Here is a 26709-nt window from a genome sequence, read left to right on the forward strand (position 1 = left end):
ATAAATCCACGACTGAGCGGCTATTCATCATTTTATATGATTTATAAAATAAATCTCCGCTAGCCGCAGACAGAAACAAAATGGCTGCTGACTGTTGGCTGTATCGACCAATCGCATGCAGTTTTGTCAGCTGAAAGGGTGCTTAGTCAGCCAATAGAAAACCCTAGCGAGGTGGGCCTTGTATTCAGTGTGTGTGTATTGGAAAACGGACACAAAGAGGCCAGAAGGACCCCTGGAGGATGAAATGAGTGGGATTTGGCCTACTCATGTCAAGTAGCAGACAGATAATGCATTAGAGGATGACACAACTAACCTTTTTTTGGATAAAAGCATTTGGACTTTTCTGGGAAGTTTTAAGTTTTTCCCTGATTGCCAAGACTTGGGATAACAATTTTCAAAAGCCAAAAGTAGTTATTAGTTATTATTGTTCTCTGTGTGATTTCAATACATTTCTGTAAGATTCCATTTCCGTTTAGTCTTTTCTTTTGTCTTTATAGTAATATAACAATTTATACATTCATGTGACATCCCTGCAGCACACATATCCTGATAACCCAGGTTGTCCTGAAAAAAATTGTCTATACTTGATTGTGCATAAAAGGGTTGAGGTTATACAAGCATTATTACACAAGGAGACCAGGCGAACCAAACATTGGAAAAAATAGCTTAGACCTCCGAAGGTTTTTAAGTGCGTTTCTGTGACACGTCTGTTTTCTATTCAGTAATAACATTAATCCGAGAAAATAGAAGCAACCCTGGACCTTCAACACAAACTTCAAGTTAGCTAGTTTATTGACTTAAATGTAAGAAAAAATTATAAATTACGTCTAAGTAATTTATTTTATGGTATAACAATAGAATTTTGTTCTTCTGCACATGAACAAAATAACATGATCATATTGCAACATTTTCAGGAAGTTATGCAACATAATAGGACTTAAATAATAGATTGAGATCATGTGCCAGAATCCATTTATACTCAAGTTATCGTTCTCTTCACTTTATTTATTCTATTTTGAACTTCAGTTCATGTAATTTTTTGCCAATTCTTCTCAACCACATACACCAACTGTTCAGAAAGACCTGGCTTTGGAAACTGTTTTTCAAACTATTTTGAAAGCTTGGGCGCCTAGATAGCTCAGTTGGTAGAGCAGGCGCCCATATATAGAGGATTACTCCTCGACGCACCTGGCCTGGGTTCGACCCCACGACCTGCAGCCCTTTGCTGCATGTCATTCCCCCTCTCTCTACCCTTTCATTTCTTCAGCTGTCCTGTCAATAAAGGCCTAAAAATGCCCAAAAAATAATCTTAAAAAGAAAACTATTTGGAAAGCTCCATGTTGACCCTGAATATTGTTTCTGTGCCAAAATTAGAACATATAGACATATAGTATGGCAATAATCTCAAAGTAATTTGAGGCATAAAGCTAGAAACAACAGTCTGGTTTTAATGTCTCACTAATTAAAGCCATGTTTATAGCATTTGTATGCGTTCCAGACACCCTCTCTCACTAGTCATTTTCTTTTCTCACATATGACTCTGGAGCTCAGATGTTTATCGGGGCTCAGAGATATTTAGAGATTCATGTCAGGAGGGTCAGCAAAGGGAGTGGATTTGTTATTTCAACCCAGTTTGAAAGGCAGGCCCCCTGGGGTTAAACACTGGCCAGTGTGGCCTGATTATGATCGTGTCCTGGGGGGTCTTTCCTGTGACCATGCAGGCTGTTGTTGTTGTTTGGCTCCCTTTGCTGTTCAAGTGTAGCAGCCGCACAGATGAAGGAATGGGGGGGTGATGAAAAACAGACAAATTGTGGGAGGTATTGAGACTTCGGGTTAAGGGGTTAGTGATGCACTGATGTAGGTAGAGGACAACAACCTGGCTTTATCTATTAGCCTAAAATAGCAGCTAACAGGTGTGTGACTCTTTAGGGTCACTAAGTCTCTTGGTTTGCATTTCTTTCTTTCTACTCGGCCTCTTCCGTCTTTTTTTTTTATCTTTCTACAGTTCTGTCTTACCATTACACTAAAATAACACAGCATCATTTGAGCAGTTGTGCTGTGTAAATACTGTGTTAGAAGTGTTTTATACAACTGAGACTGAGTTCTTTCAATGCATAGGCCTGATGATTTAAATATTCAAGGTGTGCAGCCGTGTGGCTCGAAGGATGGCAATGTTAGTGAAATATCTCAAACGGTTGGAATGTGAAATGTTGTGCAGGTATTTATGGTTTCCAGAATGTTAATGACTTTATCCCCTGACTTTTCCTCTTGTGACTTTCAAAAGTATCTTAAAACCATCCTGTTAATGAGTTTGAGTAATCCAATCTTGAACAGGTAAATTGTATTTTATCATGAATTACAGAACAGTTTTTAACTTTCAGACAAACCCCAGACTGGAAAGACCTTCATCCATTTAAAGATTAACTAATAGAAAAATTGGCATCCTCTCTTTTGGACACAAACACATTGAGTGTTTTTCCACATACAGTTTGCGAGTGAAGAGTTGACAGATTTATTGTAATAGGATGCCTCGATTCCTGAAAGCAACCATAAATAAAAGCACAAACCTCTTATGTGTATAGAGCAGAAATGGATGAGACAACTGGAATGAAAGCGAGAAAAAAGGAGAAGAGAAGATGCTTACTTTCCATATCGTTGTAAATCTGTAATACATCTGGTAAATTCGACTTGACGTAGTCAGATTTGGCCCCATCCAAATGTTTGAGAGATTACTGTGAATTTGGCTCTTACAAATTAGCCAAAACATTTTTTTAGGGAGCATGACTTCAGAGTCTTACAATCTTTGTGGTAATTCTTTAGTGATTCAGGACTTGTTCGCAGGGACGTGCACAGACATTTGGAGGGGCCATTGCTCTAATCTGGAAAAAAGGCTGCGCGACGTGATGCAAACATTAAAAGCTGAAGCTGCACATTATTCAAAGCTCAAGTGGATTTTTTTGGTTACTATTCACAGGACATTTTGTCATAATCCTCATACCTTTAAAAACTCAAGTGAAGGCAGAAGGGCTTCACGTGGTGCGCTGCTCCTTGTGTGAGAATATAAACGAAATCGCGTGAGGGCAGAGGGCATCGCTGAGGGCAAAATTGGATGATGTAGCGATTTAACTTTTAGTAATGATTGGCATATTATCGTAATAATGCAGCCACCACAACAAAAAAATAAAAGAGAGAAAAGTTTATTTAGGCTCTTTCACCAGAGGGGCAGCTAAGCCAATGAGGGCAAACGGGCAGTTGCCCGGGCAACAATAGCCTTAACTGTGCACGTCCCTGCTTGTTTGGCTTGTTCAGTGTTTCTTTATTTCACTTTCAACTGCTCTGGACTGTACAAACACACACAGAAGCACAGGTACTCACTGTCAAAGCACCTGAGCAGAGTTAAAGGATTGTGGAAACGGTGAGAGTGCTCTTTGGGGGTCTTGACAGGCCTTGATTTTTGGTATGTACTGAATGTGGGGGTCAGGGATAATAGATTGGGGGCTGGCAGGGGTGAAGAGACATGAAGGGAGAGAGAGGGAGACAGCCATGATGGTCACACAGGCTCCTGAAACCTCCCGTTAGACCAGGGTGAAATATGTATTGGCAAATACCTTTCGCATCTGGAATAATAATAATAATAATAATAATAATAATTTATACTTTATTAGTCCCGCAAGGAAAATTGCAATGTTTTTACTCTGTTGTTAGTATACACATTACACACAGGCCTGAAACACACATGCTCAGTACCTATACATGCACTAACGGAGAGATGTGAGGGGGCTGCAGCTGTCGATGGACAGGTGCTCCGAGCAGTTGGGGGTTCGGTGCCTTGCCCAAGAGCACTTTGGCAGTGCCCAGGAGGTGACCTGGCACCTCTCCGGCTACCAGTCTACCACCATACTTTGGTCCATATAGGGACTTGAACCTGTGACCCTCAAGTTCCCAAACCAACTCCCTATAGAGCTACTGTCACCCTACCCCAAAATAAATTGTCTCTCTTATGCTGTGTTCACACTGCCCGTGTTTGCGGGAATTGCGCAGTGCAATTACTGTACATGCAAAGTCAATACATGCAAGACGCAAATCCACGTCATTCTCGTATCTGTATGAGATTAAATATTTCCGGTGAATGCATATAACGGATGCATATAACCAGCGACCTGCTGTTTCCCAAGCCAAGTCCCCACAGACTGATTTACCGAAAACAACTAGCCTTGCTCTCTCCAAAAGCAACAAACTTCCCAAATCCTGTTTGTTTAGTCTGTACAACATCTGAAATATAAAAACGACAAGTTGGAGTTTTACGAGTGGTTATGGGTCAGACTATTTCCTGGCTGGGAGCGGTGACTGTGCTAACCTAAGCTAACTGGCTGCTGGCTGTAGCTTCATATTTGTCACACAGAAACAACAATCTTCTCATTCCCAAAATGTTTTTAAGTGCTTTGAAAGAGTCTCTGATGCATAATCTACAGCTTATTTGCATGTTCTCTCTATTTTCTTTTTTAACTTTTTTACCTGAAGCATTTTTTGAGGACCTTTTACAGTAAACTGCAGAGAATGAGGGGCCGTCCACACGGAAACGTTTTTTTGTGCAAACGCACATGTTTTGCATCGTTTGGGCCGACCGTCCAGACGAATCCTGCAAACGCACTGCCTGAAAACGAACTTTTTTGAAACCTGGTCTCAGGGTGAAAAAATCCGAAAACGGCTCTCGTTTGGCTTCGTATGGATGGTGAATACGGATCCGTATCAATGATGTCATCGCCACACCCCTCTTTTACACCCTCTCCCACGGCCGCTACACGCACACAACTCGCGTTGAAGCTAAGCGAGCATGTCCCATCTCCATGGTCAAACCAGCTCACTTCATCTAAATACACAGTGTATCTACCTCTGTGCCCCTGACCCTTCCCTCTGGATTCTACACAAGATATATTGCTAACGTTATGTAGCCAACGTCATTCATGGATCATTGATGTTTGTTTGACTGCCGATGTTAGAGCTAGCTAACGTTAGCGCGTAACGTTGCTTCGCTACTAGCGCGCTGCAATCATGCAAAATAAAAGGCAATCCAACAGCACATTATACAATGTAAACAAAGACACGTTTTCTTGCGGCAGCCTTTATAAAATGAGCAGTGGTGAAAGTGATTATAGTCCACGGATGTATTAAGAGAACGTTATAATCTAGCTAGTCATGTTATGATAGGAAGTGGAAATGACTATGCTCTTCTCCGTTTTTGGTGAATTTCTGTAGCAGAAACAGCGCCGCCTATAGGCCTGGAATATGAAGTAGCGTATTGAGTCATTTACAAGTGGATTCGTTTGGACGCAACTTTTCTTGAAACGAATCTAGGGAAGACGGGTAAAAAAAAAGATCGTTTTGGTACGTGTGGACGGGGCCTGAGTCTTCCTCTAGCAGGGAATCCAGCAATGGTGTGAATTCTGGGTGAGAATTACTTTGAACCTTCCTCTTTAACAAATCAATAAGAACCAAAACCAATAAGCCTTACCTAAAGAGCCCAAAAGGATGATGGACTAAACATAATATGCCATTAAAATGGACTACATTCTTTGCCTTTTTTTTCTCCTCATAATGGCTCTGTTTCTCATCTCCTCTCTCTTTCTATCTTCACATATCTGCTTTCACCTCCTTGAACTCCTCCTTTCCTCTGCCTTTATCTCTCTGTTCTCCTAGTCGCCCCCTCCAACGGCGTCATCCTCCTTTCGTCTGCTCCGAGACTCTGTCCACTCCTCAGGGGTCAGAGGTCGCAAGGTTAACTGTCACGTACAAACTACGACCCCACAGAACGATGCTAAGCCTGTTATCTCCTACTGCGAGTTTGCGTGTGTGTGCGTATGTTCACTTGGGAATAATCCTTCTGTGATTGCTCGTGTTGCTAAACTACTACCGAGTCATTCAGGAAAAAAAGCAGACTTGTGGAAATTAATGTGAGTGACACTGTACTTGCACGGTTAAAAGTTTAGGAAACTTTGAAGCTGCATTAAACAGTAAGTTCTCCTCCTTTTGCATTTTCAGCAGCACCTCGCAGCATTATTGTCATGGAATGCTGGGAATGCCAGTCATGAGTTGGGTTAGAGCAGGGCAGGGTCGCTGCATGTCTGGAGGTCAGCTGATGGTTCAAACATCAAATCTGATCAGAGATTCTGATTAGCTGATCAGTTTTAAGTTACAAAATTGACAGCACCATCGTCCTCTGTGTGAAAGCATTTGAACCCATGAGTTTTTTTTATGTGTGAGTGAGTACATGTGTGGGTGTAAAGGCTACCAATATACAGTAAGGATCTTGTCTGGCTTCAATTATATTGCTAATTTAATGTAAATCAGGGGCCAGTTTAACCAAAGCGGTTTGTTTTTAATGCTTACATGCAGATTGCAAATTATGGCAGCATCATATTTCATAAATAACTGTCACTTTCAAGTTGCAGACACATTTACAAGTCCTACAGGGCTCTTGCATGCTCATGCATTAGTATGGTGTTTGTTTTTATAGTAAAATGTGTCAGAAATAAAGGGAGGGGAAATAATCTCATGTGGCAAATTGCAGCTTGCATTCTGTTAAGATGTCTGATTACATCTACAACCAATTATGACCACAATATTATCCAAACCACCTCATTTCATCTGGTTTTGCAGATCAGTTTGGTATTTTGTTTGCTTCAGTCAATGCAAACAAAATCTGACATCTGTGCATCCGAGGAAGGACTGATAAAGGTTGTGGGACTTAAAATGTAGCTGCCCCCTGTCAAAACATTGGATTGGCTGACCATAATTCACTGGTCGAACAGGTAAAAATAATATAGCAGTGAATTTCCTTGATCATACTTGCAAATTAGTATTAATAATTTGGATTACTATACATTTAATGTCTGTTATCTGCTCTCCTCACAGAGTGTGCCTTTTTCGCATCTTGTAGTACATCCCTCCCAACCTGTCCCAAACATAGTGTCTCCTTTGTGGTGTAATTTTTCAGGGCTTTCCTGGAGGAGTTTGGGCTGATGGGAATGGAGCCTGAGTTGTCCATTAGTTAGATTAGCAGCTCTGTGGGGAGGCTCTGGTTCCCTCTCTCCTGGCCGGGACAGACAAAGCTCTGGCCTGCCTACTATTGTACGACTGTCAGTCGGAGCTGGTCACTACCAGAAAAAACTGTCAGGATCTTGTATCATTAATATTCTTATAATATAACTTTTTGCTATGATGTTGGTTTATTACTCAGTTTGTTGTTGGATTTGTGTAGCTCTTTTTCAGCATGGTTTGCCAACTTACCAGAGATTTGACTGCTGTGAATGTGACCTGATGTGAATTTACCCATTTTTGGTTGTGTCATGATGTTTTTGTCTTTTAATGATGAATTTTACCGCCTGCTAATAAAATTATTTAAGGATGTGTATCATAGTGGCACCATTCAAGGATCTAATCCTTGCAGGCTGATTCACTGATCATAAAACATGATAGGTCGGTTGAGATAAAGGAATATATTTGGTGGTTGGCATTATTTGAAAACTATTATACAGTGTATGTATGGTGGTGAATGGTGACAAGCTGCTGTCGGATGGATTGTCCTTTTTTGTAGTTTTGGTGCTTTCGTAAAGGCTGTCATTGTCTGCCTTAAAGAAATAGTTTACATTTTTTTTAAATAAAATGCCCTTATTTACTTAATTGCTGAGTGTTTCATGAGAAGATTGGTGTGAGTCTCTCTTCTTTCTGTGTCTTTTTCAGCCTTTGGAAAAGAATGGACAAATCTCCAGCATGACCAGTCTGAATGGACACTCAGAGGACAACTCGCTGGCAGAAGGTGTGTGTATATGTGTGCGTCTGTTCCGTCAATACTGTTTATTTACAGTGTGTGACTTTGGGTGATGCTCCTGTGGTCGCTGGGGTAAGTACTGGTAATGGTTTTGTGTTTGTGTCTGACATTTTGTACTGTTTCTTCAGCAGTGTGTGTTCTTGTGTGTGTTCTTGTCTGCAGATGTCTTAATGGCACTGCAAGATTTACTTGATCCTTAACTAATCCCTTTGTCAACACATAGGGGACACCTATATGGGCTTTTCACACAGGAGCTGCACCTCCAACACCCCCTCCCTGTTTTCCTCACACATTCCTTAACCCATCATTGCGTGTAAATGTTACCTCGCATACATACATCCATTTTCTAAACGTATACTTGGTCTTAGTGTGATGCTGCACTTCAGGATAGATGCAGGAAGAATTTGAGCTCAAATCACAACCCTGCATGTGATTGGCTAGGGAATATCACTTTAAATTTGTAGCTAATGAACACCGAAGTAGGCCTAATTTAATAGACTTGAGAAAACGTTCTCATAAAATATTTAAAAGACTGATCTGTGGTGTCGTAGACGATACTCTAAAGCCACCTACACTTGATCCGCCGTAAAACCGCTCTGCGTTGGCTGTGTCATTGTTTTCCTTTCGGGAGAGCTGTGGAGACAACTCAAAGAAAGGGCTACTCATGGTGTGGCGCACCGCTCTAAATTGCTGCCGAGTGCTGCTCTTAAAGTTCAAATTATCTGCCCCTGACTTAATGATGTATACCTGCGCTGCACTTTGCCTCTAAAGTGCCTGCACTATGCTCTGCACCCTACCTTGCAGTTTAACTCTGATCATGTGCAGGCGGCTTAAGGAACATTTTTAAATCAGTAATCTGAGATAATCATTAACCAGTAATAAACTGGTCAAAATTGATTTCTACCATTAACATGTGCACCAACCTGCCCTGTCCATCTCCTGCAGCACCCTCCTATCTCCAGGGCTGCGTTTGTTTATTTTCTTTGCCATTTCTATCGTGTCTCCCTCAATCTGGGAGGGCTGGAGGGCTGCAGGGTCCTGTACACCCTCCCTTAATATTTAGAAGGCTATGACCCGGGCCCCGCACAAAGCAACCTGCGCACTTCATAATATGTTATGGCCCAAGGGAAGGGGTAACCTAATACTGCTTAAAACACAGAGATATGTCACATACCACTCTGTCAAATAACCTATTTAATAAGCTATTTAATGAAGCGATTCTGTCCGTTTATAGAGTAACCCAATACCCTCTTCAGAGCAGAGATACAGAGTGTATGAGTTGATGTGGCACTGTAGACTAACAGAATAATTAGGTTGTTGAAATTGTTGCTTCTGTAGACATGTACTGTAAGTTAATTAGTAATGTGGCAAGATATTGAACAGAAGAGGGTAATCACTTTGTCACGAATTCTTAGATCATATAGAAGCTGCAGACCATTTGCTTTCATGTACACGAAACCAAGTTGTATTGTCTTTAAAGGGTTATTATAATAAAACCTTTTGAACACAAGAAGCAATATGCTTTTCCTGCCCTTCACTAGAAACAAACTACAGAAAACAACTGATTTTGTGAAACCGCTTCAAGGCTACAGATTAAAGGAGAGAAGAGGAGTGAAAGGAAGAAAGATACACAATGGGGGAACAGAGAGGAGATAGGGAAGTAGAAGATGTGCAGGGGTTTTACATCCCAGCACTTCTCTACCTCTTGTGCAGCCTGATAAAGACAGCAATGCATTGTGGGAGACAGGAAGAGGAGAAGAATCTCTCTGATAACAGCAAAAAACAACGGACAGGCTGCAGATCAAAAGACTGACTCATAAGCAAAAACAAACACACACACACACACACACACACATGCAAGCCCAGGCATACACAGCCATGATCTCTATCAGGTATACCAGAGTGTTTACAGTTTAAGGACCAGGCTGATGGTAAAACGCCACACCCCAAGCACATCCCACACCAACCTGGATAACATGACAAGTGTCTTGTTAAAGTATTGTAGCAACTTGAGACAACATGAGCAACCTAACTCACTTTCTTAAAAAAAGCAATACCTGTTGGTTTTGTGCTTATTTTTTATATCGGAATTGTAGACAGGAATTAAAAGACTTAAAAAGCCGAAACCCTGGTCGGCCCTCAGTTTTGCATAAAACATAGATAAATTGGCTCAGATACGGTTTAAAAATCATTCTTAAAGTCTGTTTTAACCTTATTTGGGTGCTAGATGGGCTGAGAAAGCCCAGGCAGGAGAGCTGAGGCTTAAGAACACAGTCTTAAGAGACAGAAAGAAACAGAATAAATATTACATAGAAGCAGAGTATTGAGGGGAAATGTTTCTTTGCTAAAGAGAAGGGAGAGGCAAGCAAAGAGCGAGAGCCAGCAGGAGGAAGAATAGATGGGGATAAAGAGAGAAAGACATTAACACACAGTCATCCATGACTGATGCAGGCACTGATTGCGTCATATTACATAGTGCATCATTACTACAAATTGAATCAAAATTAGACATATCGCTTAAGCTTTTGTCAGACTAAAACCAGTCTCTCTGACAATATTTATTTTTGTGTACAGCAGTAAATCATGTGTTATCAAAGAAACCATGTCTGTGTTTTCACATGTTAATCTCATTAGTAACAGTAAGATTTGTTGTGTGCTGTGTTGCGTCCATGTAGATGTGCATACTGAAGCCTGCATATGTGCTTGGGTTGCTAGTTTCAGGGGTGTGGCACCTGAGGCGCAGTGGGAGCCCAAAGACTGACATCATAGCTGATGTAATTCACTGGCCAGAGCGTTGAAGGTCCCTCCCAGATGGCTTACAGGCTCTAAGAGAGGACAGATAAAGTTTTCTGGTAGGCTTGAGGGGTTCCCTGCAGTTGATGTTTATTTGTACTAACGCTGGACATCATTTATAGGGCAAATCCTGCATGTCTGTTTTGTTCCATCCTACTAAAGGGAAAAGATGGAAGCGGTGTTTCTCTGTCATTTTCTGCTACGGTTTTATTTCTTCTGTGGTTACAGGTGTTAACTTTTATGAGGTGCACAATGCTGTGTGTGTCCGTGTGTCCGTGTGTGTGTCCGTGTGTGTCTGTCCCTGATTTAATTCCAGGATGGACTCACTCAGACTCTTAGGGGACATACATAGTCATGTTGCCAAAACGTTCATCATGGCTGTGAAAGGGACCTCTCCCTTCACTTAAGCTCTGTCTGATCTCTGCCAATAAGGCTATGCACTCATCGTAACACGAACCAGCCGCTGGATTGTTCCTTTTGGATTTTTGCCTGTATTCCCTTTTACATTCCAACTGACAATACTCATTACATGTTTCCTATTAAGATTTTCGTGCGTGGATTTTTCTACTGTACTCACTATTGGGAGGAATTATTTTGTCCTTGGTTTGTTCTCTATTTGCGCAGATGCTGATCATCAACTTGCTGCAGGACGTCAGAATAATTTCTTTCCCTCAGAGAAAGGAGGTTATCCCAGAGGAAACTGTTAGGGAGGCATAGTTTTCAATTGGAGAGCTAAAAAGGCCCTGAGCCCCTTAAGATCCATCATTGTCCAGTCAATGTTCATCAGTGCAGCATGTTTTATTCAGTCATTTGTTATGAAGTGCTTTGATGATACACTTCAGGGCAAGGGAGAGGATAAGAGAGCTCTATTAGAAAGCGGTCATTTGTCAACTGCAGAAACAGAAAGCCTTTTTTTCCTGCTGAAATACAATGTGCAGCTCAGTGTTTCTGATAACAGAAGCAACCTCAACATTTTAGCTTGAGTAAGTTCTGACAGACCACAGCATCAGCAATAACGAAATTAGTTAATGGCAAGCTAATAAAAAATCTAATTTCTCAGCTGACTGTACTCGCCAAAACACTGACCTCCCCTCATCCTCAGACTCCATACATGTTTGTCATGGTTTTTTACCATTAATTCCCTTGTGTTTTGTTCTAAAGCTAATTGTTGAAGCTTCATTTATTAAACCGTTACATTGTAATAACATACATGTCAGTGTTGTAACCGATTCTGAACTGAGCCATATCATCAAACATAATTGTACTGCTTGGTTCTGGTGAAACAAGACAAGCTAGCAGACAAGTGAGGCTACTCTTGGGCACAGCAGTGCTTTGAGCTAAATGCTAACGTCAGCATACTAATATATTTTGTAGGGAGTGCAGCCCTGTTGCAAGCAAATCATTTAAGATAACTAAACTCAAAAGTCTTAGGAGTATTAAAAAAGGAGTGTCCCAGGTACAGAGGGCCTAAAATTACAGTAATAAGGTCAAACTCATGGTAGACTCCCACCAGGGCTCTCGGACCCCCCAGGACCCTTTTGTCTCCGCAGGCGCTTCTCTCTCATCTTTCCCAGCATCAGGGAACCTAATCTCCCTCCTCAACCCCTAACCTCCCCCAGGCATATGGAGGATTAAGAGAATGGACCAGGAATGTGACTGACCCCCCCCCTCCTTCTTCTTTAGTAGCGTTATGGCCGTTATACAATTCAGCAAGTAGCCATATACTATAATATGCCAGTTTTACCTTGCAATTAATGATACAAATCTTTAGTAACTGCCAAGAATGTGTCCGTGAGGTGAGGTTTTTCACTTGTCTCCGATGCAAGAATTAAGTGTAATCTTCTTGGTGCTGGATACTCGATACTTCAGCGATCTTCCTCATCCCTCCCTGCTTTAAGTTACCCACAGTTGTCTTTTAGAAAGGTCTGAAAACAAGTTAAATTGGTGTGGAAACAAGTGGATTTACTCACTCTATTGAGTTATGTCCTCTGACTGTGACGAGAACATTTTTATTTAAACACTCAGTTGAGATTAAATGACTTGTTAAGATGAACCATTTTGAGTGTAGATGAAGCACACATTAATGGATCTCTGCCAAACCTTAATGTTAAGCAGAACCATACTTAGGTAAAGAAGATGGATAAGCAGCTAGGAAGAGTGTTAAGGATAAGAGCAATTGTGAAGAACATTTCTGGGCAACTTCTCATGAAATACAGCTGGTTAGAGAGTGGGAACCCTTTTTAATTCAGAAGCGAGATGAGACACTTTTCGGGTTGAGCAACAGCAAACCAGCCTGTTTCTATTTTATAAAAAGCTTCCATCTAGACTACCTTTGAAGAGAAAAACTCATTTGAAACACGCATTTGAACCAACAAGTTAACAAGCGAAGTCCTTTTCATTCATCTCTTTACTGTTACACTCGCTTGTACATGTGGACTATTTCCAAGGATTTTTTTAAGCTCCAGGATGGGCTTCTATAGATCTACACTTCCCCATTTTCACAATTTAGTCTGTATTTAAACAACAAGATGATGCATAACAACAACTGGAATGCCAAATTGCTGGTGCAGATATTCCAGGAATTCAAGTATAACAGATGGTAAAACTGGCTAAACATACCCCTCTGGAAGAAATGCTATTCTTCACCCACATTTAAAATAACAGTTTTTGTCGTATGACTTGAATTGGACTGTTAAGAAGACCAACAAGCACACACACTTGATCTCAAATGTAATTGTTTCCAGTTGCATGCAAGCTAAGATAAGATTTTTTTGGAACAACACCTTCTCTCTCAATGCTGAAAGCTGTAAACATGATCCTCCATTGTTTCACAGCAAAACTACACAAAAGACGGTCATGAAATACCCAAATTTGAGACGTCACATCTGCAGTGTTAATCTCATCACGCTGCATCACGTTATGTACAGAAATAATGTCACCAAGAAAAGGCGGAAAGGTTGTTTGGACGGCCTGTGCAGAGTACAGAATGAAGTGTAACTCGAGGAAACGGGCAAAAGGAAGAGGAAACCGTGATGTCAAGGAATGACTGCATTTCCTGTCTGACATTGTTATCCGTCCCTCCGGCCCACACACAAACCAAGAGGAGGGGTGGGATGGGGGCTCAAGAGGATAGAAGAGACACTGGGGAAAGTGGTGGAGAGGGAGAAGGATTAAAAGAGGACTGGAGTGTGGATTTGGGGGATAAAAACGACGGTATGAAAGGAGCAAAACGTAATAAAAAAATGGAGAAGAAAGGAGAGGTATTGAATGAAAACACTCTGATCTCAGGCAGTTTCACACACTCATGGCCCTCGTTTCCCTTTCCTCCAATTATTTCAACATCATCCTATTCAGTTCTTGGAAGAGTAGGAGGCGTTTTCTTCTGTGTCCGATGATGTCATTCACCTCTTTACGGGCTACAAAAAGCGCCTCCGCCCACCAAGCACCCCAACCACCCACCCACCCGACCATTGAAGACCCCTCCTTTAAACATTCCTCAACTCAGGCATGTTTTCTGATTTATCGAGATATGTGGGGCGTCACCCCCCCAGACTTGGCCGTATGTTGTCCTGATTTAGCTGAGGTTTATATACAAAATACACATCCATTCATTTAGTGTTGTGATGGAAACCTATTTTAATTAAATAAGCATGTACTGAAAGAATTTATTTGAAAGTGACCCGATAATGAACTGTCTTCCCCTTTTCTTCCTCTCAAGTAGCTTCAATATACTCCTTTACATTAGTAGCTTAGGGTTGTTAAAATCCTCTTATTCCACTCTGTCTGACAGTATCCTATACAACTTATGTATCAGCTAGTTTTAGCTTTTAATTGAAGTTATGATGTTTAGTGAAAAATTCAAACCAGATTTATATGGTATATATTTATGTTCCAGATGTCCTGTACATACTTTTATTCACATTTCTCACCCTTAGGGCTAATGCAATTGGTCAACAGCTAATTTGATAATTGTTTAAGTGATTTTTTAAAAGCAAAATCAGAGGTTACATTTCTCAAATGTGATTGTTTTTTTTTGTCTTCTTTGTCTCCTGTGAGAGTAAATTAAAGTTCTGTGGGTTTGAATAGTGTTTGGCTGCAGATTAGTTTGTAATGATCGGGTCACAGCAGGTCTGTAGGGTTCAAGTGGTTAATCAAATGAGCACCGAGAGCAAAAATATGTAGAGAATTACGTTAGTGTTTTATACTTAGTCCTCTTTACTTCAGGCCAAGTCATCATATAGAAACATTTGTTAGCAGGATAAAGTCAGAGCTGGTTATTATTCTCTTAGGATTTGATGATAATAAAGATATTTGTGTGTGTGTGTGTGTGTGTGTGTGTGTGTATTAGAGGACAAGGCTATATATATATATATATATATGTGTGTGCCAGCCTTGTCCTCTAACTCCAAGAACCCATGCAGCTCAGTGTAGCCTGAAGCTGTGCCTAAATTAAAATATTTCAGTATGTATGGAAGTCCAGGAATGTGACTGATGTGAGTGAGTCATATGAAGGAAGTTGGGAGGGGAAAGGAAGATATGGGCCGACCTAAAAGAGGTTCTCTCATTAAACTCTAAATTCCCTTCAGTCTGACTCACTGTCTACTCAGCATAATATACAGTACTGTCATAGTGGTCATTATGTAGTATAGTACAGATAGTGAAATACCCACCAGATGAGTCACTGCAGTAACAGAAAGCCTCACTGGTGTGTCAGAATGAAATTCTTAGTAAATGACTGTGATCAAATGAGCGGGTCTTCCATGATATACCCATAGGATTCTAGTCTTAACTTGCTGCTACTTACTAATGCATGTAGGGAATTAAATGATATGCTTAGACTAAAAACACTTAACTAAGTTACTTAGACTAGGGCTGTCACGATAACTTCTTTTTGTTGTGCGATATATTGTCCCAAAATGAATTGCGATAAACGATATTGTCATTTTAAGACCATTTTATGCCACTAATTACATAATGACAATATGACAATATTATAGCATAATAATGCAAGCGTACTCTTTCATAGATCAAAGAGCGTTTAATTCTTAAGAATATTTAGAGATTGGAATCGGAATGTCAAAAAATATATCCTAAATAAATAAAACCTAAATAAATAATAAATACACCTTTTGTTAACAGGAAGTGCTGTAGTGGCAGAGTAAAATCTATCTCCTTTAGAATGTCATCTTTTATTTGTTGTACAAAGGTGGAATGGCAGTTTGGGAGATGTACGTTTTCTTTGGCAATTCATACGGTTTGTCAAAAGTTTGCAGCATATTTTTAAATGCTGGTTTTTCGACCGTGTTTAATGGCTGCATCTCTTTCGCTATATAGCGAGTTATGCAATCTGTGAGCGTGCGCCATTTCGTGCTGTCACGTTCATATTTGCACTGCTGGGAAAAAGCATCTGTAACATAACTGTCTGGAAAACCCCTCTCCACCTCCAGCTGCGGTTGTTCCCAGGTTAAAAAACTGGGTGGGATGGTTATGTTTTAGGTGAGATTTTAGGTTAGTTGTGTTGTTTTCGCTGCCAATGTTTTTAAACAAAGTCGACATACCGGCTTGTCCATGTTAATTGGCTCTCCTCTCTCATTCGGCTTAAAGCCAAAATGTTCCCACACCAGAGCTGAAGATTGCGGCTTTGAAACCAAGTCCACTGGGACTTATTCTTCCTAACTGGCTGTAGATGTCATGAAACACTATAGGGCCTATGATGCAGTGGGTTCATGTCTTCTCTTGACCTGTCGCTATCCGCTCTGTCTGACTGTGTGTGTGTGTGTGTGTGTGTGTGTGTCAAAATGAATATACTCTTTATTTTCAATTATACAAATTATCAATTGCAATATATTGTGTCACCAAAAGCTACCAAGCTCATTTCCATATATCGTGCGATAAATCCATATATTGACTATCGCGACAGGCCTAACTTAGACCAGAGAAAAGAGCAGAAGTGTCAGCCATGGAGAGCCTAGTTTTGCAAAAGAAAAGCAAGCGTTTATCCCTAATGTTACAAAGATTCATTTTATTATCCTCTCAGGAACTTTCTCCTGAAAATATTATATTTTATCTGTTTATATTAAAAACCATGAAGCCTTCCATTTATGGGCATAGATCTCTGTATTGATAACTCTCTAAATTCAATGGCTCTGAAGAAACTCACAGGAAGTGGTGTCTGATAAAGAGAAAATAATAATTGGTTTCGGCCAGAGCTTTTCTTTTTTGTCTTGATTTGATTTTAAGCGGTCGCCTGTTTGCACCTTAGAAATAGAGAAAATATTCAGTTTAAGAGTTTCAGGAAAATCTTGAACTAAGAAAAGCACACAAAAATATTGTACAACTTCAATAATCTAGCGCCTGGAGCGGACACTTGATTATTGCAGCTATGCTTGTTATCAGTACATTTCTCTATACTACTATACTACATTTAAAAGTGTGTTTGTTTGTGTGTGTGTATGTGTGTGTGTGTGTGTGTGTGTGTGGGGGCTGCTTCAGACAGTACTTGATTAACGCTGTTATCACCCATTTGGGAGCCTTCTGGATGGAATTCACACATTCCTCTGGGACAATGCTGAAGTGTGACAGATCTGATTATGCTGGTATTTACCTGAGGATTTATCTGCATTCCTTCTAGTCTCTCCACCCTCCCTCGACAAAAGCTGAATTAAATGTGTCTGTATTGGAGCAATTGAGAGTGGCTTGTTAACATTCACATGGGGCAGGCGGCAACTCGATGGCACCTCCGTTCATGTTAGGTTTGGGTTAAGGCACTTGGTATGAACTTCACCTCAATCAAGGATATGTTTAGAGAGTTTTGGGACTGTGCAGTGAACTATGACTTACTATTTCATCAATTTCACTTTAAAAAAGCAGGGACTCAAAAAAGGCTGGAAAAGAAAAGTAAGAAAGAAAGTAAAATCCTGAAATTCCCTCTGGTTGGCCTTTGTCAACATTCCGGTGGCCTCCTGAAAAGGGTGGGGAGTAGGGAGAGAAGGTGGGGTGGTTGACGGATTTTCAATTAAACAAAAAAAACAGCCTTTTGAGGACACGCATTGGTATTAAGGCCAGAGAAGGAGACTGTAGCCATCCCCCAATCTGCTTCAAAGAAACAATGTGCATGAGTTTGTGTGTATGAAACAGTTTGAGAAATTAAGGGGGGGGGGGCTGTTGTATGGAGTTTGAACATGTACAATTACTTTTTTGGAGGGATGGGTGACGAATGCATCCTTAAAAGATTCCATGATGAGCTCCAGTCATCCCGGATGAACAGTGAACTCTGAGGGGAGGGTGAGTGGTCCCATTCAGAACAGCTGAAGAGAGAAGAAGGAGGTGGGAGGAAGAGGGAGGGGTGGTCCTAACATGACATGTGTGTCAGTCTGTTGAAATGTGTGTGGAGCCCTTTCTTCTGGTCATACTGGCTGAGAAGCGCTGGAAGAGAGAGAGACACAGCTTCTGCCCTCACACCGAGTTCACTAGTGAAGACGGAGCCAAGCAGAAATTCCTATAGATTTTACTGAGTGTGCACAGAAGTGAAAGGAAACAAGAGAGATACTCACTTTTGAAATATATATTTTTGTAATTCTCTTTTATTTTTGTAATTTTTTTAAAAAGAAAGATTGTTGGACTTTTACCAATGCTTGGAACAATAACTCTAACAGGTAAGAAGAATGATTCAAAAAGGTCTCATTATTTACATTTTTAACAATTTAGAGTTCTCTTTAACTTTGCTAAACATGTGTGGCAGCTTTACTGTGACGTACCAATATAATTTAAGTTAAAACTAGTCATTTATTTAAGATGTGTATGAAACCCAAAGCCGTGGTTTCTCCTTACATGAGTGAGTATAGCCGAAGGCATTGTTGTCCTGAGGGTGTGGTTAGTTAGCATTGTGGTTTGTAGATGTCCTGGCTTTGGTTGTTGGGTGATGGTTTTGCTTTGGCCACTGTAGAGCCTCATCATGTAGAAAGTAAAACAATGATTTAATGCTGTACTGTTCTTATTTCATTCACTTTCATTCAACCCTGTTTGTGAGCTTAAATTTAATGTGTATCAAGTGTTCATTCATCATTCTTGTGCATCACCAGTAGCTTTACAGAATGTGTACAAGAAAACATCCCCCTTTTCATCGCTGTTTTACAGTAGCCCTGTAGTGAAAACCTGTTTATGGACTGTACTAACAGATACCTCTCACAGTGTACCGTCTCTGGCCAAAGCTGAACTCTGAAGTATACATTCTTTACTACCGCCAAACTTCTTTCAAAGCCTGCTTTTAGCTCATAGCTCCATCCAAGCCAGCCCCCTGTGTCCCATCAGAGGAGTTTTTCATTAGATTAGAGTGGGATCCTAATTCCCAGTGGGGTTTTTCAGCTTAGCCACAGAGGGTAGGGAGTCAGGAGAAAAGGGGCGTATGAAATTAATTGCATGCCAAAACTGATTCTTCTTCAGTTCATAACTGGGAGTGATGGTTCAAATGCGCAGGTCTGGAATGTTTTGCTTCGTGGTGACCTCAGGTTTTGGTTTCTGCACATAAACAGGATACATAAGCATATAAATAGATAAATATTGTTGTGTATATTTGGCTTTGGGCTAATTTAATTCAGACTTTGACTTGCTACTATAAGATAAATGGTGTAACAGTGGGTGTTGTCAGTGCTGTTGATGCCTCAGAGACACTGTGACCACACCTTTGATACAGAAAGGGGGTGCTATTATAGGGTCTGTTGGGGGAGGGTGTGGGTGTCTCCTTGCCCTCTTTTTTTTAACTGACTTCTTTTGTTTAAAGGGATTCTGCTCCAGACTATGATAATTACAAGGATTTGCATACATTTGGCAAAGTTTGTAAATGGCTACCATTTATTACCCCCCCCCCCCAAACAACACACTAACACATAGTAGTGCTGAAACAGCCACAACAGAAACATTATCTGATCTCACTGGAGAGTGTTTGTTTTTTGGCTGCAGAGATGATATTTAATATGAGAGCATTGCCTTACCACATGCTCTCGCACATAAACAAAGCTTTTCTCCAGCAGAGAAAAGCATTTTAACTATGAATGTGTGTCAGAGATATGTAACACCCTCTAAAGTCAGTTAGGGCTTCGGCCCTGGGGCAGACCCCTGCCCCCCTACCCCTTAACGCCATCCCTTCATCTCTTTACTGTCCCATCCTCAGCCCCTGTAGCCTTCCCCTTCACACTCACATTCTTTCTGGTACAGTCGTTATTTAAAACACCCACCCACCCTCCTCCACCATACATTAACCCCCGCCACAAACCAAATACAATCTAGGGATGTTAACAGTTGTGTGCCTGTAAAAAAAAAAAAAAAGTTGGGCCAGAAAACAAAGATCAAAAAGACGGGAGAGATGCCAGTAGTCTGTTAAATCAACATGGTTCCTGTTTTATTATCCATGTAGATACACATGGCCTTGTCCAGCAGTCTGAGTGAGTCCATCTTGGAATAAATCATGGCCACACACCCCACACGTACCCTGAAAATAACACCTATGTGAGAGAGAGCCCACTGCCATGTGACACTGCTGTATTTTATAAATCGCCCAGGTCTTTCTTTATTCGTGTTTACACAATTTTAGTAAAGTCAGCAAACTTCCTCCCAAGCTGCAATGTGTCTTGATTATAGAAAGAATTGACCAACCCCCTTCCTTTATTTTCAGGGGCCAGAGAGGGAAGGCTATTGTGTTTGCATGAGTGTGTGCCTTGGGATGGGGGTGGGTCCCCATCTATCCTGCTGTGGTGGAATTTGGGTCAAGGAGATTGGGACTTCTTATTTTAAGGAGGGGTAGTAGTGGAGGCCTGTATTGTTTGGTTTGAATCCTACATGGGCACAGTCGAGACAGTTTAACCGAGAAACAAATAAACATTCTTGAAGTCCCCTGGCATTTAATTTCAGATTATGTTTAGAGCATCCTAAAATAATTTTCCCAGAGTCAACAGCATAGCTCACATTCCTCTCAAGTCAAATCTATACATAAGATATGGATGTGCCCCCACTAATAACAGTGTATGAAAGCACTTCTTTATTTTATCGTACTAATTTAGTGTAAAACACTGCAGTGTATGGTGAGGCTTTATCCCATTTGTAGAAACAATAGTTTTTCTATTTAAAAGCTAAAATATTCTAGGACTGCAGTGTTACTGAGTGAAGCCTATAATTTAGGGAAAGGATGTGAAAAGATGTGGATGCATAATTTTACATTGTTGTGTAAGACAAGAACACAGTCATCTTTCACTGATTTCTTTCCAAACTGAATCCAATTATCATAGCAGATACCACAATGAAAATGGCAATTGGGATCAAATACCTTGTTTTGTTTTTTTACAGTGTGCTTATGCATTTTTGTGAAGGAGGTAATTCCCACAGTGTGCATGGTTTTAGGGAGTGCATGTGCGTCTTTGTTTTTCCCAGTGTGTGTAATCAGGTTAGCTGATAGGCGTTAAACGTCCTGGGACTTTGTTTTGAGAGTCCAGGGGTATCAAATGTTAGGTTTCCCAGACTGTAGCGAGGTCTGAGGAGAAAAGCAGAGAAAAAGAAGAAAAGCTTCCAACACTGGCAGGTCGTCATCCCCCTACGCCTTCCTCTGTCAAAACACAGACATGGCAGGCAGACATTGTGTGTATGTGTTGCATATTTTAATAAACTATATTCTTAAGAGTAATTAAACCTCTGGTTTCTTCAGGCTTCAGTCAGGATGCACATCAAACAGGCAGTTGTGCTGTTGTGATAAATATCGATCAAAATGGGAAAATATATCATGATCACATTTTTGCCATATCCAGCCCTAGTTGCATGTGTGTATCTGTCTCTTATCTCAGCTGATAATACATTTGTCTTACATTTGTACAACTCACAATGATGGAATAAGTGATCCATCTTAACCAATAAAAGAAAGTAGAAGTGGTTCACAAAATGCACCATTGCGGGGTTGTCTTATAGGTCTGCTCACATTATGTTTTGGGACAATAATCTACAAATTGCCAAAATGATTACTGTCATTGTGCAACATTTTCTATGAAACTCACTTTGGAGATTACCGTTTTATTTGTTTCAATGCCTTTTTTTTAATGTTTACATAGCACAGGATTAGCTGGGCCAATTTGTATTCTCATTGGAATTAAGTAGTCATATGTTTGATCAAATCTGCCCAGGGGGTCAGGATCTCTGCAAATACTTTCTGTACAACATCTCTGATTAAATCCAGATGGCAATGAGACATGAGACATCCTCTGTTTTTAATGGAGTTTCTCCTCAGAGTAATGACAGAGATTTTTATTGAACACAGATTAATCTTCTTACCATTACCCAAATATGTTAAATTGCAAGTTACAAATTGTAGCTCTGTTCAAAGCATTTTTATGTGAATATTGTTAGGGATCTTTCTTTGGCATGGTAGGAGCTGTGAGAGTAAGTAGTAAAACAGGATCTTTATCAAAGTTCTTTCTTTACTTGTCATTTCAGTTGGCCAGCCAGATGGTGTAGCTCAGAAGGAGGAGGCTTCTGACACTATGGACACCATCCAGGGTGACGTGGCTCCTCAAGTGAACAGTGAGAAAGTGGAGAAAGAGTCTCCTGATGCCAATGACATCTCTGCTATTGAGGAGAAAGCAGCGGAGGAGAAACCTGATGATGCCAGTGAAGTGGGCTTCAAGAAGATCTTCCGCTTTGTGGGCTTTAAGTTCACACTGAAGAAGGACAAAAGTGAGGAGAAAGATCCTGTGAAGCTCCTGACAGTCAAAGATAAAGGAGAGAAGGAGGAGGTTAGCGGGACTGATGAACCTACAAAGGAGGAAGAGGCTGCTGCCACTGTTGAGGAGAAAAGTACAACTGAAGAAAAGGAGGCTGATGCAGTGGAATCTACTGCCGAGGCCGAAGTCAGTAAAGAAGACCAAGCTGAAACCACTGATGCCCCGGCTGAAGTCCCTGCAGCTGAAGCTATTGATGAAGCAGTCAAGGAGGAAGGAGCTGAGAAGGAAGGAGAGAGCGCCCTGTCTCCCTTCAGGAAGCTCTTCAGTGGAGGACTCTTCTCTAACCTGAGAAAGAAAGCCAGCATCAAAAAGACAAAAGATGAGGAAGACAAAGAGGCAGCTGTTGAGAAGGAAATGGATAAGACAGAAGAAACTGCTGCTGTTGTGGAAGAAAAGGAGGAGAAAGATGAGGGGGAGCAAGAAACTAAGGAGGAGGCACCAGCAACTCCAGAGGAAGTGAAATCAGAGACTACCCCAGAGCCAGAGGTCACTGTTGAAACCCCTGTCGCAGCAACTACTGAGGAGACCAAAGAAGAAGGGGAAAAGGCTGAATCTAGTGCAGAAGAGGACAAGGCTCCAGCAGAGGTGACCTCTGAGGCTGAGCTGCTGTCATCACAGGAGAAGGCTAAGCCCCAGGGTAGCCCACTGAAGAAGCTTTTCGCTGGAGCTGGCTTGAAGAAGCTCTCAACTAAGAAACAAAAGACCAGGAAAGACACTGAGACAAAGCTTACTGAGTCTGGGGAGCAGGCGTCTGAGCAGCTTCAATCCTCCACGGAGTCAGCAGAGGCTCCAAAAACTGACAGTGGGCCCTCATCTCCCGAGGAGTCAGGAGAGCATGTTATTGTTGTGGAGGTGACCCAGAATGAGTCTAGCCAAGAGACTGATGGTGAAGTTGCCTCTGATGGAGAGAAGAAAAAAGAGGGTATCATTGCCTGGTCCTCCTTCAAGAAACTAGTAACACCCAAGAAGCGTGTAAAAAGGTCTTCTGAAAGCGAAGATGAAGCCACAGGTGAGAAACCAGCAAAGTCAGCCACCCTGTCCTCTTCTGAGAGTGCCCCGTTAGCAGATAAGAGTGTTGAGGAGGAGGATAAGGAGGATAAGCCAACTGAGGAAGAGCCAAAGACTGAAAACACTGAGAAACTGGTCAGCAGCACTGAGGAGCCCAAAAAGAAAATGGACACCTCTGTCTCCTGGGAGGCTCTCATGTGTATGGGTGGACCCAAAAAGAGGACTAGGAGGACCTCTGATTCTGACGATGAGGAAACCAAGGTTGAAGAAGAGTCAACAGCAGCAGCAGTAGAAGGGGAGCAGGAGGGCAAAACTGAGGCTGCCATTGTCAGCTCCCAAAACACAGAGAGTGATGGAGAATTAGTTTCCTCCACTGAACCTTTAAGCACCCCCCCTGATAGAGAGTCCACCTGGGACACACTGAAACGCATGGTTATGCCAAAGAATAAAGCCAAAAATGAGGAAAAGCCTGAGGAGACTCCAGAACAATCCCAGTCAGACAGTGAAGCACCAAAAGATGAGTCGTCCTTCTCATTGAGGAAGCTCTTCCCTGGACGCAGAAAGAAGAAGACTGAAAAACAAGCCTCTACTGAACAAGGCTCAGGTGAGGAGGACTCTGACACCCCAGCTGTGGTTCCTCTCTCAGAGTATGATGACCAAGTTACAGCTGAACAGGAAGCACCAGCAGAACCGGCTGAAGTCCAGATTAAAGAATCCGCTGAAGATAGATCCCCTTCCTGGATCCCAGCCACTGTTGAAGATGGTGATGATCAACATGATCAGCTGAGTGACATTCCAGAGGAGGCTGAGAATGCGGCCACGCCAAAGTCTGTTGACACTGACATCGCAGAGGATGAAACAGAAGACAAGGATATGTCCCTTAAAGCTACCAAAAGCGCAGGGCGCAGACTGTCCACGGCTGAGGTGAAGCCTGTCGCTCCAGCTCCACCTGCAAATACTGTTCCAGTTCCTCAGGGACCCAAGCCAGAGACCGCAGAGGAGGTTATTGAGGGCGTAGAGGCCCAAATTAGTGAAATTCCACCCCAGACCGATGTAACTGTTGAAGATGTACCAGTAGAAGTAGTTTCTGAGAAAATCGAGTGTGAACCACCAACTGAGAATGCAGAGTCAAAGACAATAACTATCCTGACGCCACACGCTCGTGACGAGGCCATGGCTATCTGCACTGGCCTAGACACCAAGGAGATTGCTGAAGTAGCTCTGGAGAAACCTGTAATGCCCATCGTAGCATGTGTGGCTGTGATCCATGATGCTGTAAGCACAGAGGTGTCAGTGGAAGAGAATACAGCAAGTACAGAGGCCATTGCTACAGAAGATCCAGTGTTCAACGCCCAAGTGCACCAAGTAGAAACCACAAAGTTTGAGCCTATTGTTGAAAGTTCACAGGGTGGATTATTAGACATTCAAGCAGCCAAGGAGAACCATGAACCCGAGATTGAGAGGGCTGGAATTGTCAGCACTGTTCAGGAAGAGGCGGAAATCATTCAGCTTACCACCATGAGCCAGAACTGTATTAATGCTGTTATAGTCGATCCCATTACAACAACATCTGAACCAGATGTTTGCACCCAGAGCATAGAAGTCACTGAGCCAACTATAGAAACCAAGGAAGTGCAAATGGATGTGGAGCAGCTTGCTGCCACTGAAGAAAATACTGTAAAAGAGGTAGCTCAGTATGTGACCGAAGAGAGAGCCTCCACCGTATGTGAAACCACAAAGCCCACCAACACAGAGGAGACTGAGCCAGCCATCCTTGTTGTACCAAGCGAGGAGGTTTCTGTTATCACTGAGACAATTGTCCTTGTGGCCCCAGTCAGTGCGGCAACACCACCCATGGCGACCATAGAAAATGCACCACTGTCAGAGTCAGTCCAGGTGCAGGAAACCAAGGAGGAGAAGACCGTTGAAGAGAAGATGGAAGAAATCAAGGAGGATGTCCAACAGACCAGTGAAATTGAGGCTCAGAGCATAGTCATTGCCCAGACTGTCATTCAAGATGCCATGCATAAAGTTTCAGAAGACACCCCTGAATCCAAAAAGCCCACCACCCCGACACCAGTCCAGGCTGTGGCAACAACAGAGAAAGAGATTGAAATCACAACAAAGGGCCCTGTTATCACTGAAACCCCTGTTGCTGTCTGCGAAAAAGCAGCACCAAAGTCACCTCAGCAGCTCTGTGTGGCCATGGAGGTCATTGACACAATCCCAGTCGAGGTCACAGAGAGCATTGATGCCTCTGTAGAGCAGCAGAAACCAGAAGAAGGGTTGAAGAAAGCTGTGGAGGTAAACGTAAGTGAAGAAACTGTCGTAGTGGAAGAAGTGGTGGAGATAAAGACAGCGAGTCAGATAGGTGAGGAGCTTGAACAGGTCAAGGAAGAACAGAGCAAAGAAGACGCAGAGGTTCAGAAACCAGATGTAAAAGAAGCAGCTGAGGAAGTGGAACCACAATCGGAGGAAGCAAAGGCAGAGAACCCTTCAGAAGAGAACAAAGAGAAAGTGCTTGAAATCCACATGCCAGTCCAAATGGTCCTGCAGACGGCACAGGTGTTTGAGGAACCATCAGTGGAAGAAGAGTCCGTGGAAGAGTTTGCCAGCAACGGCCCTGTGGCAGAAGACACTGAGGTAAAAGCTGAGATCGCTGCATCTGAAAACAAACTCTCAATGCTGTCAGAAGAACCGCAAGGGACTGCTTCAGCAGAGGTTTCCTCTCCCAGCCAAGTCACAGAGGCAGAGACACCAGAGACACCGTCGGGAAAGTGCGCAGAAGTGATGGCGCAGGTGATCGAAGTGATCGAGGAGGCTGTGAAGGAGATCGAGCCTGTGTCCACAGAGATCACAGCGGCATCATGAGCAGGTGAGACTGATCTTACAGCATTGATATTGAATGTTTATGACAACTGTTTCATATGGTAACAAATCAAAATGCAGCTAATCCAAAATGTAAGTAAATGAAAGTAGTGCTTTTTAGTATTTCAGTATTGTAAAATGAGTGATGGAACAGTAAAGAACGACAAAAGTTAGTTATTTTCAAAATTCCTTTGTTGGCCTATCTACTCATAGTGTTTTTTTAAACATCAATGGGCCCTACTTTTATTAGGGAGTAGGGGAGGGGATTTGCCCACTGACCAGATGAAAAAGCTTTTGTTCGGGGTATGAGTAACCAGGGGACCTTTGATATCAAAGCAGGAATGCCGCCGTTGACCCCTTCTTTGTAGGCCGGGGTCTTAAAGGGAAGCGGTGTGTGAGGGGCAGATGAACTTGTGCTGAAAGACTGATTATGATTCCTCCGTTCCCTCCTCC

General features: G+C 42.0%; 1 protein-coding gene across 2 annotated transcripts in view; it reads left to right on the forward strand.

Annotated features, from left to right (window-relative positions):
• akap12b (A kinase (PRKA) anchor protein 12b) overlaps window positions 1-26709 on the forward strand; it is a 42646-nt gene that overhangs the window by 12809 nt on the left and 3128 nt on the right. The window contains exons 2-3 of one of the 2 annotated variants that reach the window (XM_039780932.1): window positions 7741-7816; window positions 22094-26263. In XM_039780932.1, coding sequence (XP_039636866.1) covers window positions 7741-7816; window positions 22094-26259 — 4242 coding nt within the window. In that variant the 3' untranslated portion in view covers window positions 26260-26263. Of the gene's footprint in view, window positions 1-7740; window positions 7817-18016; window positions 18277-22093; window positions 26264-26709 lie in introns of those variants that run through there. The other variant, XM_039780933.1, reaches the window with a different exon arrangement.

The sequence above is a fragment of the Perca fluviatilis genome, chromosome 18 (assembly GCF_010015445.1).
Source record: "Perca fluviatilis chromosome 18, GENO_Pfluv_1.0, whole genome shotgun sequence".
In the NCBI taxonomy this organism is placed as follows: domain Eukaryota; kingdom Metazoa; phylum Chordata; class Actinopteri; order Perciformes; family Percidae; genus Perca; species Perca fluviatilis.